The following is a 20,267-nucleotide window of genomic DNA, read 5'->3' on the forward strand; positions in this document are numbered from 1 at the left end:
TAGTTAATCATTTATTTATTTAATTAGTTTATTTAACACTTGAGAATCTAAGTTAAGTTCTACGGATGTGGACGAAAAATAAATTATCTTTATTAATACATAATTTTTATTTATAGTTAACCGTTTATTTGTTTAATTTGTTTATTTAAAACTTGAGAATCTAAGTTAAATTCTCCGGATTTGGACGAAAAATAAATGATCTTTATTAATACATAATTTTTATTTATAGTTAATTATTTATTTATTTAATTTGTTTATTTAACAACTTGAGAATCTAAGGATGAGCAGAAGAAAAAAACTTTCTTTAATGGAATATTCTCTTGTTTGTTGCAGTTGTAACTGAAAGGCGCGGGCGTTACCTCCAGGTCCACCATCTCGCGCGGCTGCGGGGCCTCGGGGTTGTCGCCCGTGTCCAGCACGGGGATGCCGTCCCGCTTTATCTCCTTCTCCAGGTAGCGCAGCTTGCGCTCCATCTCGTCGCAGCGCCGCACCTCGTTCACGAACTTGCGTTGGAACGCGTTGAAGTCCGGGTTCAGCTGCCACACAGGTCATCCACACTTCACTGCAAGAACTATTCAATCATTGAGCATGGAATACACCTGTCTTTTTGTTTTTGGATTTACTTCTGGCGAACGTCATTATAAATGCATGTCACTGAAATCGGGGAAACAATCCTAGCCTCCGAGTGTGGTCAGGCTGATATTCCAACCTGGGTTCTCTACGATGCAAGTCCAGTGTCTCTGTCACTAGAGATGCAAGTTTTCTGGAAAAGTATTTTTGGGGAAATTTTACATTAACTTAACATTAACTTTTTTGTGTAAACATCTTAGCTCTCGGTACAAGGCATTTGGTAGTCGAGTAATTTCATGGAAATGGAACAGAAATTTGCAACATGATAACACATGAATTTGCTCATTACCAAGGTTAGATGTTTACTCAAAGACTCACTCACAATTTTTTTTTCTAAAACTGTAAATTTTATTGCACAACAGGAAACTTTTTCAACAAATTATTATTTCACAGAAATACCTAAATAAATAAATTTTATTAACTTTCTTACACACACAGAACCAAATAAAACATACATTTTGTCTCCCTTTACCACCTAATGGCTCACTTAACATTTGCGAGTTGGATGGGACCCACGCTACTTTCTACTGACAAGAACAAAAATTTGCAGAAAAAAAATTATTGCATAACACAGGTCAATTTATCTTCAATTTTGTACACTTATGTTATGGAAAAAAAGAAAATTTCCCACTCGCTCTCCACTTAGCTCTGCATCATACGACTCCATAGATGCACAGGAAATACTTGAAATAATTCAAATTCCAAAGCTCTCTGATCCCATATAAGATGTAAATATAATTTCTGAAGGTTTGTTTGGATAGTTTTTAACAGAATCTTAATTTGTAATATAAAAGCCATTGCATTTTCTACAGAAGCCTTTCTTGGTAATTAATTAAATGCAGAGAAACTGTATGAGTGTGTATAGCAGGTTTTATACAGTGGTGGTAACAACTCATGCTCCATGGGCAAAGTACATTTCTCGCAGACAAATGAATTACTGTCACATTATCACAGTTTAAAGTGAAAACAGTGTTCAACACAAGCTGAAAATTAAATATTTAAATCTTCAAAATTTAAACACCGCTAAAATCTGGTAATTCACATTCCTCAAGGCCACTGCAAGTGTCATTGTGTGCCATGCCACGAAGGAGCTGATTTTTAAAAGGCAATTAACACCTTCATACACATCACACACATTTAAATGGTGCTTCAAAAATTTTTGACAAGCATGATTTGAATTTGTTCAAAGCAACTTCGTAAATCTAAGCAAGATCCACTAATCGTAAAACTCTGTGTAAAACATGTGTAATAACATCTGCACAAGTAGTTCTGAATCACAACTCTTCGAATTTAAAAAAAAAAACATATTACGCTTACATGCCATAAATTATCAGGTAGAAATAGTTGTTCCAACAGGAATGATAATTATTTATTGTCAAATCCTTTCGTTTGGTTCCGTCATCTAAAGCTTTGGATACAAACTCTGACACACCAGTGTCCATTGCCGTGGCAAAGAAGTTTTTCCGAGTCATGGTCGCTGTTACCTAACTCTTACCAACTGTTTCACCTACATGTCTGAGTTTTCACCCTCACTTTTTGGTTTACAGTAATCTGGTTGCATGTAACTAACTTTTACAAAGTGACAATTTTTACCATCAATCTATATGGATTAGCTATAATATAACTATGATTGAAGAATTTTAAAACTTTAATAAGGTTTTGTCTTATGGCCAAATTAAATATTTTAAGGAAAAAATGGGTGCGTGTACTTAGGTACGTGCGTGAGAAGTTATACTTCTTTGGCATCATTAAAAAATAGTTTTTAATTGCATGCAAAAATAGTGCGTGGAGTCCCTCCGCGCGGAAGAAGTGAAACTTCGTAATGTGGAAATGAAAATAGGAAGGGGTGGAAATTGATTTTTAGTGAAATCATATTGTATCAAATCAAACTAAAACAAATCAAGGAAATAAATTTGTAACGATTCGTAGATTGATTTTCAGAGAGAGAGAGAGAGAGAGAGAGTGAGAGAGCGAGTGAGTGAGAGAGAGTGAGAGAGCGAGAGTGAGGGTGAGAGTGAGAGAGTGAGGGTGAGGGTGAGGGTGAGAGAGTGAGAGAGAGAGTGAGAGAGAGAGTGAGAGAGAGTGAGAGAGAGTGAGAGAGAGTGAGAGAGAGAGAGAGAGAGACACACACACACACACCTATTGAATGTCTATAAAACTAACTTTTTTATGAGAGCAGATTTTCATGAAATAAATCATGACATCATTCAACGATAAAAGCTGTTTATTTAATCAAGCGGACGGGTTCGCCCCAAGGAGAAAATTGACGCGGCGAGACCTCGTGGACATAGAGAAATGACACACACTCACTATTTATGTGTCTATGAAACATGATTTTTTTTCTGCAATTTAAATTGTAATACATACAAAAAGGGTATTGAAAATTGAAACAAATATGGCGACACTACAAACTGTCAGGATCTTTATTTTTTTCTTACTCTCTACTTAGTTCCTTACAATAGCATTCACTCTCGCTCTCTCTCTTTCTATTCCCCCTCCCCAGGAGCGTTAAACGTTTAACGCAACCTTGTTGGAAGTTGCATTAGAAGTATAACTTCAAAAAAAAGATTGCAAACATGTTCAACATCTGCCCTTCTTAATTACTTCTCTACCAGGAGCATACACGGGAAAGGGTAGTATTGGGGGGATATAGTCACATCCCCAAGATTTAAATACTCAAACATTCACCACCAACATAAATTAAAGAAATTGAAAACAAACAGCAAGCAGATTGGTTCTACGTGTACGTCCCTTTTCTTTACAGCACAGTAGCCTAAAATCTACATGTCTTATCAGCTTAATATTAGATGAGAGTAATTCCCTGCATGTCAAGAGAATGAACAGATTACATTATCTCCTTTATCTCCCCACCATTATCTTCACCTCTTACTTCACAAATCTCTCTGCTCATCGATTTGGCTTACAGATTAAAACTAATCTTCAAGGCCATAGATCTCGAGACAGCACACATCAACAGTAGCACCGCAACGCCCACACTCAAACATTCACACCGGTACACCGCAACACACGAGCGGGGCAGTGAAGTAGAAGTAGGGGAGGTATAGTTTGAGGTTGGCAGAAATGCACAGAGAACAAACAGGCTTCGAACAACTTCAAACAAGACTGATAAATGCCAGGGATTGCACCCACGATCCTCTCAACATAAGTGCCCATAAGCATCATGGCAACCCCAGTACATTTCTCGGGGGGGGGGGGGGGGGGGTGGGGGAGGTTTCTGTAGTTTATATTAAATAATTTCAGAGTGTTGGTTTGAAGTATTGTGGTCAAATATACTTAGGTCATCATGTTTCAGAGTGAATTTAAATACGCACTTTAAATAGCTAGTTACCAAACAGGTTTATTGCCATCAAAGTGAACATGTTTGGATTCCCAAAACCGAGGTAGTTCCACTCACCAGGTGGGAGTATAGCACACCATGTAACTGTCAGGCAGGTTACAATACACCATTATAACCTGCCCTTAAGACAAGGCAACGAAGACATTTAAATAAAAATTAAATTACACAAAAAAATGTAAAAATAATTGCTTGAATACTTAAGGGTGGGAAATTTCTTCTACAACACCAGAGCAATATTTTTTATTGGGAAGGGGACACGTACTTTCCAACTCCTGTCCAAGTTAATTTGCATAACTCCAAGAGGAAGTGCAGAAAAGGCTAGGTACGCAGAAGACGATGACTGTCATGACTAACGGAAAACACAAATCAAGATACAGTTCATCTGACATCAATGCTATTTTTTCACTAAACAAAGGTGCATTCTTTTTTTTTCTATTAAAAATAAGTTAAAATTTTCAAAGGTGACCAGGGCCTACAAGCAGGAGGAAGGGGAGGGGGGGGGGGGAGAAATCCCCGAAGCCCAGTCACTAGGGGGCCCCGGGCAACAGAGGGGCTCTGCTACATTTCAAAACTTTTTAATGCTTAAATTTACCCTAACAGGAGGATGAAAATTCCAAGTCTGGAAATTTAAGTTTTGCAATATGCTCATATCACATTTTCACAGGCAAATCTGCCTGGAAGAAAGATATAACAGTCCACAAGGATATATACTAATTTTACTAATTTTTAAGTTTCTCTGTATTTAGTATGTTATATTTTAAGTTGTTTAGTATTATGTAAATTGTTTAGTTTTAAAAAAGATAATTTTTGTCATGTTTTATTGAAACATGTAAATACTTTTCTTAAAATGCTATCGAAAATCACATAGTGTTGGCCTACTTATACAGCATTATAATCTCCTATATGTCTGCGGTTTTTTTTTTTTTTTAATAGCGAGAAGTTTGAAGAGTTGTGTTTTAAGTGATAGGGAGGGGACCAGACAAAATTATTTACCCCGGGCTCTTAATTTTTTTTTTACTGCCCTGAAAGTGACTAAATAAAATAACTGACGTGAGCATTCATCTACGTTCTGCAAACACAAGAGAGGAAGCAGGACCCTCGTGCATTAGCTCGGAGCTAGCTCGGGAGAGATGTTGGTTACTAGCGATCTCTCTTGCACGTCCTCAGACACACAGCAGCAGTCTCCGGTGTCACTCACTCATGCAGCAGTACTTCACAGCTACCCTGACTCACCCAGGAACATCACGCTAGCTGCAGTTTGATGGCAAAGGTAATGCCAACTGTGCTGAATATCTTTACTTGAGTACTGACACAGTACTGAAGTAAAACCCATATTTTTACAATAATTTTTTTCACCACACAAAAATTTCCTTCCCTAATGAAAATTCATCTTGTAAGAAATGTTAATCGAAAGTATTTACTTAGCACCACTGGGTATTTCGATATCATAGTGGGATCCAAACCACATACCAACACCAGATGTGCATTAAGTTTCGAATGTAGGTACCTGTTTGCATGTCACTTATGGACTGTCATATTCACGAATGTATACAATTGATAGCAATTCACAATATACCATTTATAGGAATATTGTGAAATATCAGTGCTATGACTTATCGATGCAAACATTTTCAACAGCAAAAGCAGTTTGAAGCACTAATCCTTTGCACAAATATCACAAAAATTCTCTCCCTGACAATGCACCAAAGAAAAAAAAACCCTATCCCAATATTGACTATTTTTATATCCTTTTGTTAAAAATTTTTATGATAATATATTAGAATTCACATTTCATCATAGAATATAGATACTGTACAGTAAGTACAGACTAAGCAGACATTTGTTATAACCCTGTAATTGTGGATTTTAGTAGTGTTCTGAAAGAAGGTTAATAACTGACAAACAATTTAAAAAAAAAAAAAAAAACTTAACACGCATTAAATTGGTATTTTTGATTTCCTTGAAGCACATTGCACTATTCTTAGTAATTGTTTTGCATGTACCTATTTTTTGCACCTGTATTTGTTGTTACAAGAACCTTTTGCAACATTTATGTTCACATTCATGTCCACGGTCATCAAGAGACAACATATTAGTTATGCCACCACCTGCCTAGCAGATATTTCGTTTAGGTACTTTTAAATTCGTATTTGAATGTAACTTATTTCTTACCAAGTATACTTAGTGCATTCTGTGTATTTATTTAATGTTAATTTATAAATTATAAAATACTTGTTGGTTTAATTTTTTATTTTATTTTATAATTGTAAGTTAACATACTTAATTGAACAGTTGTAAGTTGATATTTCAAAAACAAATTTTTTGGAATTTTACTTAATTAAAAGAACAAATGACTATTATACTATTACAGTTTAATGGCTATATGCTGACAAAAATTATTCTTGAATACTTAGTTGTATATAATTTTAGTTTTTTCTAGTTGTTACCATGAGAAATCTTTTGTGAAATGTGTCACTAAAGTTACGATTGGCAGCTGCATCATTTTTGCATGCTGATGAATTAGGCATGACTGAGTTTTATTTTCTTTGTAAAAGTTTGCATCCTTTTCCTCTGCATTCCCATTTCCTGCTGCAATTCTTCCACGAAACATTACAATAAGTCTATTGTCAGAGAGTCCAAAGATTCATTGAAGGCCAGACGGACCTTCATTTTTCCAGCACACTCCTAAATTGGCCAACGCACATTAACATCTGGAAATACTGTGAAAGAACAAGTGATGATTAAACATATAATATTTCGCTAATATTGATGTCATTTTGTGATAATGGGGTTAGATACAAGAACACACCATTGACAGTGTGTCTAAGGAACAAATTACACAAGCTGTTAACAATTTCCTTGCAAAATTTTTATATCACAAACATTTTCATATATAATTAATATAATATTAAATGGATCTACTTTTCACAAGAAAACAGCAACTTTTAAGTTAGAAAGTCAAAACCTTTCAAAAATAATTTCTACGTGATTGAGGTGAATAATTCCAACTATTCATTGTTAACATGCGACTACGAACTGAAGTACGGCATCAAAAAAAAATTCAAATTACCCTAAGGCTGCCATAAATTTAAGTTTCGTGAACTCTAGCACCAGTATTTCAAAACATGTACTCGAATTTACAACCTGTTGATACCGTGATCGACTATTGAATGGGTGAGTAGAAATGAATATACGCAAAAACCCACAGTTAATGACAACTTCAGCAACATTACCCACTTGCGAAATAAGCACGTTTTAACCCGCCGAGAATCGAACCCCAGTAGCCTTTTAATTAAGGTAGAGGGGGAGAAAGCGAGTATTCTTATCAATCAACTACAGTGGCCTTCTTCGGAAGACAGCTGCTGCACGATAATACTATTGAACAAGTTTCCCAATCCAAAACAATATTAGGGGATTTTATGACGAAGTAATTGCAGATACTCACATCTCTGAATTGTGCGAGTCCCAACTCCCCCAATTCGGACACGCACGCATAAGCTGCTTCGCTCTGCAGAAACAACTGACACAGTGTCATTTCCTCGCTTCGAAATAACGACCCCATCTTGATGTTCCTCGAAAATATATACTTCTCAATGTAGTTTCACGTCGAAAGAGAACTTTCCTATTTCCAATTCACACACCCATCCACGCCCATTTGGGTCAGGGACAGGAGAAATAATGGCGAGTACCGAACAGACGAAATCAGGTGACTGCAAAATGACGTAAAGGAATTGTCAATAAACGCCCAACGAGAATACAATATTTAAAAAATAAACATGGAGACTAAAAAGCAAATGAAAGAAAAAATTGATAAATTAGAAATTTAACATTTTGTGACGTACGGGAAAAAAATTAAAACATTACTATTGCAATATTATTCCGCCCAAAAAATTGCTTAAATGTTGGTTAATAATATAAGAAGATTGTTAGAAAGAATGAATTAGAATCTACGTTTTTTTAAAACAATCATTTAAACAATGTTTTTATTGCGTCTAAAGAATGTCCAAAACAAGTGGCTGAAGAAACAAATCGGATTCAAACACCTAAAATATAATCATATATTGGGGGCAACTTCTTGACGTAATCGAAGTAGGCCACAATTTGGATAAGTTTTTTTTTTTTAATTATAACAGATTTTTTCCTCCAAAAATGTTATTTTAATTGATGCAGGTATTTATCCTTCGAGAAAATGGAGACATGGCAAACATTGAACAGTGTTAAGTAATGCTCTGTAATGCCCAGCGCCAGCATTTGAAAAAGCATTCTACCTAGGAATGCAAGTGTTAAATATTCGGCCCCTGTGACCACTGAACAAGTAACTGCATCGGTAGACACTCTTAGTGGCAGAAAGTGGCCATTTACCCAGTCGGTCGGAAAGTTCAGGCCTGCATACATGCAATTACACATGTCTCTCGCACACACATGAGGCGGAAAATACGTACCATCATGGCCTGGAAGGTCGCAGGGGCGTCCATCAGCCCGAACGGCATGGCACAGAATTGAAAACGTCGGCCGTCAGGTGCAGTGAACGCGGTCTTCGGGCGGTCCTCTGGACGTATGGGCACCTGCCAGTACCCGGACGTGAGGTCCAGGGATGTTAAGATGCAGGCGTCGCCCAGCCGTGCCAACGCGTCCGTTTGTTGATAAGCGGTGGTTGGGCGAGTATGGTTACAGAATTGACTGGTTTGAAATTAACACAGAAACGCATGGAGCCATCTTTTTTGCTCGCCATGACAATCTGGCAGTTGTATGGCGATTCACTGGGTTCGATGACTCCATCGCGCAGCATTTCTGTGATTTGGATCTGGATGACATGCCTTTCGGTTGGTCCGAACCCGTACGGCTTCACGAACTGGGGCTGGTGAGGTCGGGTGGGGATGGTGTGCTCTGTGGTTGTGGTACGGCGGAGCATGTCCGTGGCCACAAACACCTGTGGCTGTTGGGACAGGACACTAATTATGAGCTCTACATGAGCCACGGGTACACCGTTTCTATGGTCCGCGAGCGTGATAGGTGTCCCCTGCTCGGCGGGTGGCCGATAGCCCAGGCTGTAAACTGTGCGCCGCTCGTGATGGCCAACGTGTAGTCTCCCCTCCCTGACCAAAACAGTGGCATCCTCCTGCGCTAGCCAAGACAGTCCTAGGATTAGCGTCTCCCATAGCCCCACTATGACTAGTTCTACTGTGACGTCGTCCGGCCGACGACCACCCCAGAGCCTGACCTGCACCCGCCAGTATACGCTCCCGCTAACGGAACACACCCCTGGCCATGGCCCACCCGAGTCAGGCGAGCCGAACAGCAATTAAAGGCAAACCCGCGAAAACCTGAGTAGACAAGAGAAGAACCGTACCCATTCCTCCTGGAACATTAAATTAGGATTTTAGCGACAATAAAGTCTCTTCCAGACACACCCGTTTGGAGTCTAGCGTAATGAGGTCACGCCTGGCGTGAGAGAGGCCGAGCCTCCCTCGGACGCCATGCCAGTTCGGCAGTTCACCGCAGCTCACGGACCGGGGCGGACCTACATCCCACGGAGGGGCAACAGCCTTTGTCTTCATCGAAAGTAACGTCCGGTAAATATAGTCACTAATTAACAGAACCCTTTTTATAATTAATCTCTCCGTGAGCACCCGGTCCCTTTTTTCGGTCCAGGACCTAAACCGACCGCATTAGTTTAAAGACACCCCGCACCACACTTGGTCAGCGGGGTTGATCTTCAGTATACGGCACGGGCCGCCTCCCGCAACTCACAGAACTTTAATTAAGGTCACGCGCATGGCGCTGACCACAAACCCGCAAGGGAGCTTGGACAAACTTAATTGCGGTGCGTGTTTCACTACAGTGGGCACAACACCCGCGCAGAGACATTCGTATACGGGATTGGCCGTCTCCAACCGTCCACCCCTTAATTCAGTGTATTTTTGTGTCCCATATTTTGTATTACTAACCTACGTTACCCGAGTAACGAGTGCCACGTAATTTGTGCGCGCCCCCTTAATTCAGTGTATTTTTGTGTCCCGTATTTTGTATTACTAACTTACGTTACCCGAGTAACGAGTGCCACGTAATTTGTGCGCGCCCCCTTAATTCAGTGTATTTCTATGTCCCGTATTTTGTATTACTAACTTACGTTACCCGAGTAACGAGTGCCACGTAACTTGTGCGCACCCCCTTAATTCAATGTGTTTTGTGTCCCGTATTTTGTATTACTAACTTACGTTACCCGAGTGACGAGTGCCACGTAACTTGTGCGCACCCCCTTAATTCAGTGTACTTTTGTGTCCCGCCTTTGTGTTACGAAATTACGTTACCCGTGTAACCAGTGAAACGTATGAGACGTAACAGCGTCCGAGGCCCACATAACGCGGAACACGAACAATACGGCGCCACGGAATAACGAGTAAACACCCCCCCCCCCCCCCAAGGGACCTCTGTAGAGTGTTGTATTATGTACGACTCGCTCCTCTGAATAAAAGGTACAACACCGCCACCTCAACTCCACGTCTCTTATTTAAACATCATCTCACGCAACACCGCCGCCGGCCCTAGTGGGCCACGCAGGGGCACATACATCCACGACCCCAAATTCACGACTAGAACTGAGCTAGTCTGGCGCCCACCCGGACAATAAGTATCAAGAGCCGTCTTTTCCCACTAGGAGCTACACCGGGACTCGAGCCCGAGACCCCGGACGACGGCAACTGTGTGGCTGACATGATCCCTGATGGAGATGGTGATGTTCGTGCGACCGACAATACGAGCTGTTGCCCCCTTCGTCGCTAAATGTACCTCCTCAGCACATGAGTCAATGCCCCGTAAGCTCGACCATTGAGCTGACACATACGTATGGCTGGCGGCCGTGTCGACAAAGGGCATGCACTGGCTGTGAATTCATACAGTCGGGAATCCTGAGCAACTGGCCCACCCCAGGTCCCAACTGCCCTAATTGGAACGACTCACCGCACTGCTCCAGGGGCACTGCCGCTGCCATCAGGCAGGGCCATCTGGTGTCCGGTGTGGCTCGCCGACGACCCGGTGCGGGCCACTGACGGGTCGGGTGAGCGGCGCCCATCCAACCTGACGGGACGTGCCGGTGTGTCAGCGAGCACCGCAGGTGCTGCCGGTGTCACCGGGGCCACCTGGCGTCCAGTGCGGCTCGCCGACGACCCGGTGCGGGCCGCTGACGGGTCGGGTGAGCGGCGCCCGTCCATCCTCACAGGGCGTGCCGGTGTGTCAGCGAGCACCGGAGGTGCTGCCGGTGTCGCCGGGGCCAACTGGCGTCCGGTGCGGCTCGCCGACGACCCGGTGCGGACCGCTGACGGGTCGGGAGAGCGGCGCCCGTCCGTCCTGACGGGGCGTGCCGGTGTGTCAGCGGGAACGCAGGTGCTGCCAGTGTCGCCGGACCACCTGGCGTCCGGTGCGGCTCGCTGACGACCCATTGTGGGCCGCTGACGAGTCGGATGAGCGGCGCCCGTCCGTCCTGACGGGGCGTGCCGGTGTGTCAGCGGGCACCGCAGGTGCTGCCGGTGTCGCCGGGGCCACCTGGTGTCTGGTGCCGCTCGCCGACGACCACGTGCGGGCCGCTGATGGGTTGGGCGGTGACGTCGTCCGACCGACGACCATCCCTAAGCCCGACCTGCACCCGCCAGTATACTCTCCCGCTAACGGAACGCACCCCTGGCTGTGGCCCACCCGAGTCGAGCGAGCCACCGAGCCGAACGGCCAAACCAGACATTATTGTTATAAAGCACACTAAATCCGAGTGGACTAGAGACGAACCACACCCATTCCCCCTCAAACAATTAATTACGAATTTTGCGACCTTAAAGTCTCTTCCAGACGCAGTCATTTAGTTTTTAACGTAATGAGGTCAAGCTTGGCGCGGCAGGGGCCGACGCGCCACCGGACGCCATGCCAGTTCCGCAGTTCTACTCGACTCGCGGACCGGGACGGACCTACGTCCCACAGAGAGACCACAACCATTGTCTTCATCGCAAGTAACGTCCGGTAAATATAGTCATTTAGCATAAGCCAAACCTTTTTCTATTCACCTCTCCGTGCGTGTCCGGTCCGTTTTTTACGGTTCAGGACCTAATCCGACCGCGTAAACGTAAAGACGCCCCGCACCACACCTGGTGCGCAGGGTCGTTCTTTAGCATACGGCACGGGCCGTCTCCCGCAAACCACAGAACTTTCTTAAGGCCACGCGCCTTCGCGCGGACCACAAACCCGCAAGGGAAACTTCGCCAAGTTTAGTGGCGGTGCATGTACCACCCAGTGGGCACGGCACCCGCGTAGAAACAATCGCTTACGGGACTGGCCGACTCCAGTCACCCACATACTCTGTGTGCCGCGTCAATTGTGCGCGCCTAATTTTCATTGTACTTTGTTAACGTAACTTTGCGCCACGTCATTTGTGCGCGCCTAATTTTCATTAAGTGTACTTTGTCAACGTAACTTTGCGCCACGTTATTTGTGCGCGCCTAATTTTCATTAAGTGTACTTTGTCAACGTAACTTTGCGCCACGTCATCTGTGCGCGCCTAATTTTCATTAAGTGTACTTTGTTAACGTAACTTTGCGCCACGTCATTTGTGCGCGCCTAATTTTCATTAAGTGTACTTTGTCAACGTAACTTTGCGCCACGTCATCTGTGCGCGCCTAATTTTCATTAAGTGTACTTTGTTAATGTAACTTTGCGCCACGTCATCTGTGCGCGCCTCTCTTGCATCAAGTGTACTTGGCCTGCATACTGTTACCCGAGAAACCAGTGCCACGAAACATTGAACATGTACCGGCCTGCACCCCGCAACGGACAAGTAGCCCTCAGGGGCATGTCTGTACTCAGTAATTGTATGGTGTGACGTCAATCCCTTGAATAAAGGCACGTCGCTACTACGGCAATTCCACGCATTCTTCTTTAACGTAAATTCCCAGGCAAGACCGCCGACGGTTCTAGCGGACCACGCTGGGGCAACGAACCACGAACCCTCATTGGTTAGACACCGAGCTAGCCTGGCGCCCTCCCGGAACATAAAACGTTAGTCAGACCAGCCACCCCGCTAGAACTCGCGCCCGGACTCGAACACGAGATCGCGGACGACGGCAGCGGGAGGTGCCCGTCCATCCTGACGGGGCGCGCCGGTGTGTCAGTGGAGGCCGGGCTAGGATTCCAGGGAAAGTGGCCAGCCATGGCACTACCCCCTAGCAGGTGTTTCCCAACGTGGGCCCGCCTGCCCCGCGGGCTTGCCAGACAGCTGCCCGCGTGGGCCAGACGTCGTGCCAGTGGTACTGCTCCTCGCGGCATTACTTACATCGCGGGGCTCCCTGGTTTGGTGCCCCGGTGGTTTCCCTGGTTGTGGCGCATCGGTGCGGCTGCTCCCCCTGTTGCCTCGGCGCTGGCGCCACATACGGTACCAGAGCCCTGGAGTCCTCGGGTGCCGCTAACGCAGGTGGTGACGCTCCTGGCCGTCAGGCAGACGGCTCGCGGCCGCGGCGAACGATTTGCACGTCGCGCTCCACCTCGTTCGCCAACCGCACGAACGTCTCCAGGCCCCTGTCAGTGGCGGCCCTGAGGAATGGCCGCAGTTCGGGCAGCATCAGCTGGACGACCACTCCTATCATGCTGCTGTCGTCCTCCCCTTCCGCCAGCCGTCGGTGGAGCCGTGCCTTGGACCTGATGAAGGCTTCCTTGCTCTCCCCCGCCTCCTGAGGCCGGCAGAACAGTGATTGTTGACACCGGGCCCGGGCCCGGGCGTCGTTGAAATGTTTCTCCAGTCTGTCAGCGAAGTCGCCCCACTCCATGCTGTATTCTCCGGCTGTGGCCCACCAGTCCAGGGCACACCACCTCAGAAGATCGCATACCTTCTCCGTCCACTCTTCTGTAAGAACCGAGTATCGGGCCAGCCTGTCCCGGCATGTCCGCAGGAACTTCCCGGGGTCTTCGTGCTCCTGCCCTGCTAACTCCGGTAGTTTGAGAGTGCTGCTGGGGCGCGGTGCGATAGGGGGCGCCAGCATTCCTGGCGGTCTGTCCAGCGCGAGCTCGCACGTGCGGCACATGAACATCCCATCCCTAAAGTTGAGGAACTCCCGGGCCTCGGTGCATGAGCGGTGCCTCACGGTGCCGCACTGATGGCAGAACGCCACATCATCGGACCGCCGAAGACACCCCCTCGTGCCGCACTTAAGTGTAGATGTTGGCCCAGGTATTCCGTCGTCTTCATGTGTTTGGGGCTTCTTCTCCGTGTCGCAGGTACATATCGCGAATGTCTCCGCCGTGGCATGATTTACCGGCAAGTCTGGTAGAAGGTGCCGTCGGCTGCGGTCTCGTGTTCGAGTCCGGGCGCGAGTTCTAGCGGGGTGGCTGGTCTGGTTAACGTTTTATGTTCCGGGAGGGCGCCAGGCTAGCTCGGTGTCTAACCAATTTGGGGGGGGGGGGGGTCGTGGTTCGTTGCCCCAGCCTGGTCCGCTAGAACCGTCGGCGGTATTGCCTGGGAAATTACGTTAAAGAAGAATGCGTGGGATTGCCGTAGTAGCGACGTGCCTTTATTCAAGGGGTTGACGTCACACCATACAATTACTGAGCACAGACATGCCCCTGAGGGCTACTTGTCCGTTGCGAGGTGCAGGCCGGTACATGTTCAATGTTTCGTGGCACTGGTCACTCGGGTAACAGTATGCAGGCAAAGTACACTTGATGCAAGAGAGGCGCGCACAGATGACGTGGCGCAAAGTTACATTAACAAAGTACACTTAATGAAAATTAGGCGCGCACAAATGACGTGGCGCAAAGTTACGTTAACAAAGTACACTTAATGAAAATTAGGCGCGCACAAATGACGTGGCGCAAAGTTACGTTAACAAAGTACACTTAATGAAAGTTAGGCGCGCACAATTGACGTGGCACACAGAGTTTGTGGGTGACTGGAGTCGGCCAGTCCCGTAAGCGATTGTTTCTACGCGGGTGCCGTGCCCACTGGGTGGTACACGCACCGCCACTAAACTTGGCGAAGTTTCCCTTGCGGGTTTGTGGTCAGCGCGAAGGCGCGTGGCCTTAAGAAAAGTTCTGTGGTTTGCGGGAGGCGGCCCGTGCCGTATGCTGAAGAGCGACCCTGCGCACCAGGTGTGGTGCGGGGCGTCTTTACGTTTACGCGGTCGGATTAGGTCCTGAACCGTAAAAAACGGACCGGACACGCACGGAGAGGTGAATAGAAAAAGGTTTGGTTTATGCTAAATGACTATATTTACCGGACGTTACTTGCGATGAAGACAATGGTTGTGGTCTCTCTGTGGGACGTAGGTCCGTCCCGGTCCGCGAGTCGAGTTGAACTGCCGAACTGGCATGGCGTCCGGTGGCGCGTCGGCCCCTGCCGCGCCAAGCTTGACCTCATTACGTTAAAAACTAAATGACTGCGTCTGGAAGAGACTTTAAGGTCGCAAAATTCGTAATTAATTGTTTGAGGGGGAATGGGTGTGGTTCGTCTCTAGTCCACTCGGATTTAGTGTGCTTTATAATAATAATGTCTGGTTTGGCCGTTCGGCTCGGTGGCTCGCTCGACTCGGGAGGGCCACGGCCAGGGATGCGTTCCGTTAGCGGGAGAGTATACTGGCGGGTGCAGGTCGGGCTTAGGGATGGTCGTCGGTCGGACGACGTCAAAGGCATGCATGGCATACCCCTTCCATGTCTATGCTCACGGCTCCGTCAAGGCTCATGTCGATGCGCGCAGCAGCGACGTAGCAGCGCCACCCGATCCCTGTGTGAGGCGCGCGGACTTTCGCTCTCACAGCCGTTATCGCGCCTGGCGCGTAACCTGATGCGCGTCTTTATCGCGCTTTGCGCGTAACTCGACGCGTGCCTATCGCCAGGTGCCCGCTCCTTTGGCCGTCTGCGCGTCGCGTCCGTTTCCGCGCGATTCCTTTGTTCCTACACGAGCCCTTACTGGTATACTAATATTGAAGCACTATGAATTTAAAAGAATTGAAAATTATTTAAAAAAAGAAAGCCACACTAGTCGGGTGCCATTTTGACTCCGTCCCCGCTACCTCCTATGATTTTTAAGTGATTTTTGTTTGGGTTCGAGATCTCAGGGAGGGTTCGGCCTAGTGGCTAGAGGTAGGGGTTAATGCAGTAGGGCCCCCCGATTTGTTATGGCCACTCGGTACGCCTGAAGAAGAACACAATGTTACTGGTGGATACTTGACGAATTTATTACGGCACAGCTTTATACATAGTGCTGCCCGTTCTGGCCCTTCCCCCTGTAAACCCTACCGTGGAAACGTGTGAATTTCGCGGGAAACTGAACCAGCCAGGTTCGGGACAAGGCACACAGTGAAACATGATTTTGAAAGGACTGAAATATTAATTGATGAAAATAATGTCTAATATAAACCTGTGGAAAAATATACATAATTGCATGTTGTAGTTCTGCGGAGGGATATGCCACACCCAGCCGGATCCTTCCGCCGATGTAGCACTCGTTGCCTGGCGTTTGCCTCGTTGCACAAACTACATTTTGTTGTGCGCACGAGCGCGTTCAGTGCACACACCTTTGCGGGACATTGATGAGGCATAGCAGTCTATGCGACATAGAGGAGCATTGGCGGTCGGCGTCACATTAACTACGGTAGTTATAAAATTAACCTTAGATATATTGATTATGCATGCATTGAATTGGTACGATCAAAAGAGGAGGTAATGTACCATTTCCTCGTAGTAAGATAGGCAGAGAGTCCCATATACCCATGCTTTACAAATATGTTACATGGTTCACTTCAAAGTCCCAGTTAATGAAGTATTGATTATTGTAGTTACACACGAAGCCTGGAGGCAGAACCATGTGGGCAAAACAATAAAAAAAAACCAGTGGCTAGTTTACTTTAGTTGGTGGTGGGTCCACACACATGGCTTAAGTTAAATAACAATAATTAGATAAAATGCAAAACAAGTCCTGAAGGCACACTGACTATATGATTAATTAAGCTACTGGCATTGTGTAATCGAGTCATGGGGTCATGGAGCGGATAACAAATTACTCTTTTGTTGTTTATCAATGTTAGAGGGAAGATTAAATATCCGTGGTGCAAACGTGTGTCCGGTCTCGGCACTGAGTGAACGACTCCTGACTGTTACCCTTGGGAGGCGCACACTCTTGGGGTTATTTTCGTGGCCGAAATCACGGGAAGCCAACTAGGCTCATTGAACAAATATGTTTCTGTTAAATTATTATTAGAATGTTTAAAAAATCATAATTACAATACTTTAAAATAATAGAAATTAAATACAGGTGGAATGATACAACCATACAGGCGATGATATCAATAGTCGCACATGCCATAATTGGTCCAAACGATGTTGAGTATTTCCTATTACTTACCCATCTTTCTTTTTTCTTTAAGGGTCCTACCGTCAGCCCCTAAGCTAGGCCTCCTCCTGAAGGACAATTGTACCCAGTTCGCTGAGTTAGCTGACGCCTTGATTGCCAACTGTAATGTTTGGAACACCACACTACTCTCGTATTTACTTACACCATTGTGTAACACTGTATTCGGATCACTTGGACACAACACCCACACACACTTGTCTATATGTACAACTGTACAACTGTTGAGATATATATGAAGTTAAGGAGTAATAAGCTTAAATTAGAGCCCAAGCACGAATGTTGGCATCCAGCCTTATAATTACCACATGTTATAAGTTTTAAAAATAAAAATAAAAACTTTTAAAATTTATTTTAATGAAATTTAATAAAACCAATTTGAAAATGTTATGGCTAAACGTCAAATGATCATGTAAAACCAAAAAGTGTTGAGTTGTTTTGACGTTTCGAATGTTTATACGATTTGAAAATGATAATTTCGTGGATAAGCGTTACATTTATTATTTCTACAATATATAAATAATTGTAAGAGATTATTAGTTAGTAAATGGTTATTTGTCATGTAAAGAATGCATCTTGAAAATCCGATTCTGTTGTGCCTGTCACGTTTTATATTAATTCTGTTAAAAGTCATTGCGATATTTTCTTCAAAATTAGCGTGTTAAATTGTTTAGGTTAGGTAAGCTAGTATTTAATACTGAAAAATAGCGTAAACGGATATTTAGGAACTACGTATTGTAATTGTAAGAACGTTAACCTAAACAGTGGTTTACATTTGTTCGCAGTATTTTTAATCCTGCTTACCTTACCTTTTAGTTCACACGATTTTATAGTATATTTTTTATACATCTTACTTAATATAACCAACTGTTTATTATTATTTTACATTATTTTTATTGTACCTAGCAAAATCAATGGTTAAAACATTTAACTACCAGGATATTAATCAACATATTGCAATATTATCTTTGAAAGATTTGTGCAATGGGAGTGCATGACTTGATGTAAGTTTTTGGACATACGCCATTGCTAAGCATGGCGTATGTCCAAAAACTTACATCAAGTAACATATTGCAATGCTTGGTAATTCTGAATGGAGGAAAAGAACCAAATTGCTTATTTCCCATTTCCTAACATGTTTTTGGATCATTTCCTAACTAAGAGGGCATTGTAATACTTCAAGTAGTTTACCAGTTGTAGGTAACCGTTTTAACGTGTGGTTTTGTTAGGCTACACATATATTAAGTAAATTTATTACGTCGCTGCTTTTAAGCATAGTTAAAATAAAATTACAAAAATACAATTTTTCAACACTAGAGACGTTCCTGTATTTACCCTGAAAATGGCGTTAATAAATATATGACAGTTCATGAGAAATCACATTTTCAACTTACAGTACAATATTTGTGCGTTGAGGGCGATCGCGCGATTTATTTTTCACCCGTACAGGTTTCTGTGTTTATTCATGAGAACTTTAGTCATTGGAGGTATTGTTTTATAATAAAAATAGTAATATGATGGCTTATTGCATTTGTAGGGAAAAATTAATGTTCATATTTTCTTTTTTATTGGTTGTTTGTCCAAATGACATTGAATTAAGAAAGAATTTTTTTTTTGACGTTTCATTCACAGTAGTGTTCGGCCAGATGCTGACGGGCCTCGTGTGACTTGATGGTTTCCTTGTCACGCCCCAAGAGACACCCGAGTGCTGTGACTTGCAGGTGGACGCAGCCATGTCACAGCAGAGCGTGTACGCGTCGCTCACACAGCTGTGCGTGGCCCTGGTGCAGGACGGCGACGTCTCCAGTCTCCTGGAGCGCGGCAAGAAGCACGCCCTCGTCAAGAGGCTGCGCACCCGTGCCTTCGCTGTGCTGCTGAAGAAGGATGCTGCTGAGTCTCCACCGCTAGGTACGGGCTGCGTCGCATCACGGCACTTAAACTGGTTCTTCAGTGAGTCTTTGATTCACTCTCTCTTATCTTAAAATACTGTAAGGGTAATGGTCATGAATACCAGTTTTTGCTAGAGAATGAGTTTTTGAAAAGTAAAAAAAAAAAAAAAGTTATTAAAAATGTATGATTTAATATATTAAAAATAAATGCTCGAAATTTACTTTTACCATCCAATTTTATGTTTTGCTGTGTGGTCAGGTGTATCTAGGGTAGTGGTTTTAAAAGTGTGCAACCCAGAAGATAGCTAGGTTCACCGTGTGGTATTCCAGAGAAGTGTGTGTCCACATATAAAAATAAATATAGTTTGTTACACTATTATACCATTACATTATGTATATACAGCTCTTTTTTAACATTTAAATATTATGTGTTATTTGAATGACTCTATAGATGTCATTTATTTTTTTTATGTGACGTCTAATAAATTGATGAATGCCGGCTGCTCGCATGAAAAAGTGTCCCATTATGCACATTGTTCCGTTATGCTGTGTCCCGTTACACACATTGTTCCGTTACGCTGTGTCCCGTTACGCTCATTGTACGCTTGTGCCGCATCTATCTCTCTTTCACTCGACTGTTTATAAAGTGAAGTGAAAAGATAATGTGGTTTTCTTTGCTTATTACAACAACAGTTTCGGCAATAAAGGTTAATAATTCTTGCATTTAAAAAATCTGACCACGGTACTAGTATAATTTCGAGTAATTATTCTTTTATTATTAAAATAAAAATGATTCAATTTTATTCTTAAGGTATGCAATCATTTCATCAATGTTTTGTTATGACGTTGTCACGTTAAACTATCATCCGTAAACCGACTTTACAGACAAGCAATTTTTTTCACAAAAATGTTTTTGTATTACTCATATTGATTATTAAAACATAATTCTCAGAAATGTGTGTACAAAGCTAGAGGAGCAGGGACCCAGGAGCGCGTGCCGCAGGACAGGGCC

The 20,267-nt window shown here is 44.1% G+C and overlaps 1 protein-coding gene across 4 annotated transcripts in view; it reads right to left on the bottom strand.

Moving 5' to 3' along the window:
* The window catches only part of LOC134528446 (V-type proton ATPase 116 kDa subunit a 1), a 74,496-nt gene extending 66,765 nt beyond the window's left edge, over positions 1 to 7,731 (bottom strand). For 2 of the 4 annotated variants that reach the window (XM_063362059.1, XM_063362058.1), the window contains exons 1-2: positions 7,434 to 7,722; positions 360 to 536 (exon numbers count right to left, since the gene is read on the bottom strand). In XM_063362059.1, the coding sequence (XP_063218129.1) occupies positions 360 to 536; positions 7,434 to 7,550 (294 nt within the window). In that variant the 5' untranslated portion in view covers positions 7,551 to 7,722. Of the gene's footprint in view, positions 1 to 359; positions 537 to 7,433 lie in introns of all 4 variants that reach the window. The other 2 variants (XM_063362061.1, XM_063362060.1) reach the window with 2 other exon arrangements.
* Positions 7,732 to 20,267: the final 12,536 nt, after the last annotated feature.

The sequence above is a fragment of the Bacillus rossius genome, chromosome 1 (assembly GCF_032445375.1).
Source record: "Bacillus rossius redtenbacheri isolate Brsri chromosome 1, Brsri_v3, whole genome shotgun sequence".
Taxonomy (NCBI): domain Eukaryota; kingdom Metazoa; phylum Arthropoda; class Insecta; order Phasmatodea; family Bacillidae; genus Bacillus; species Bacillus rossius.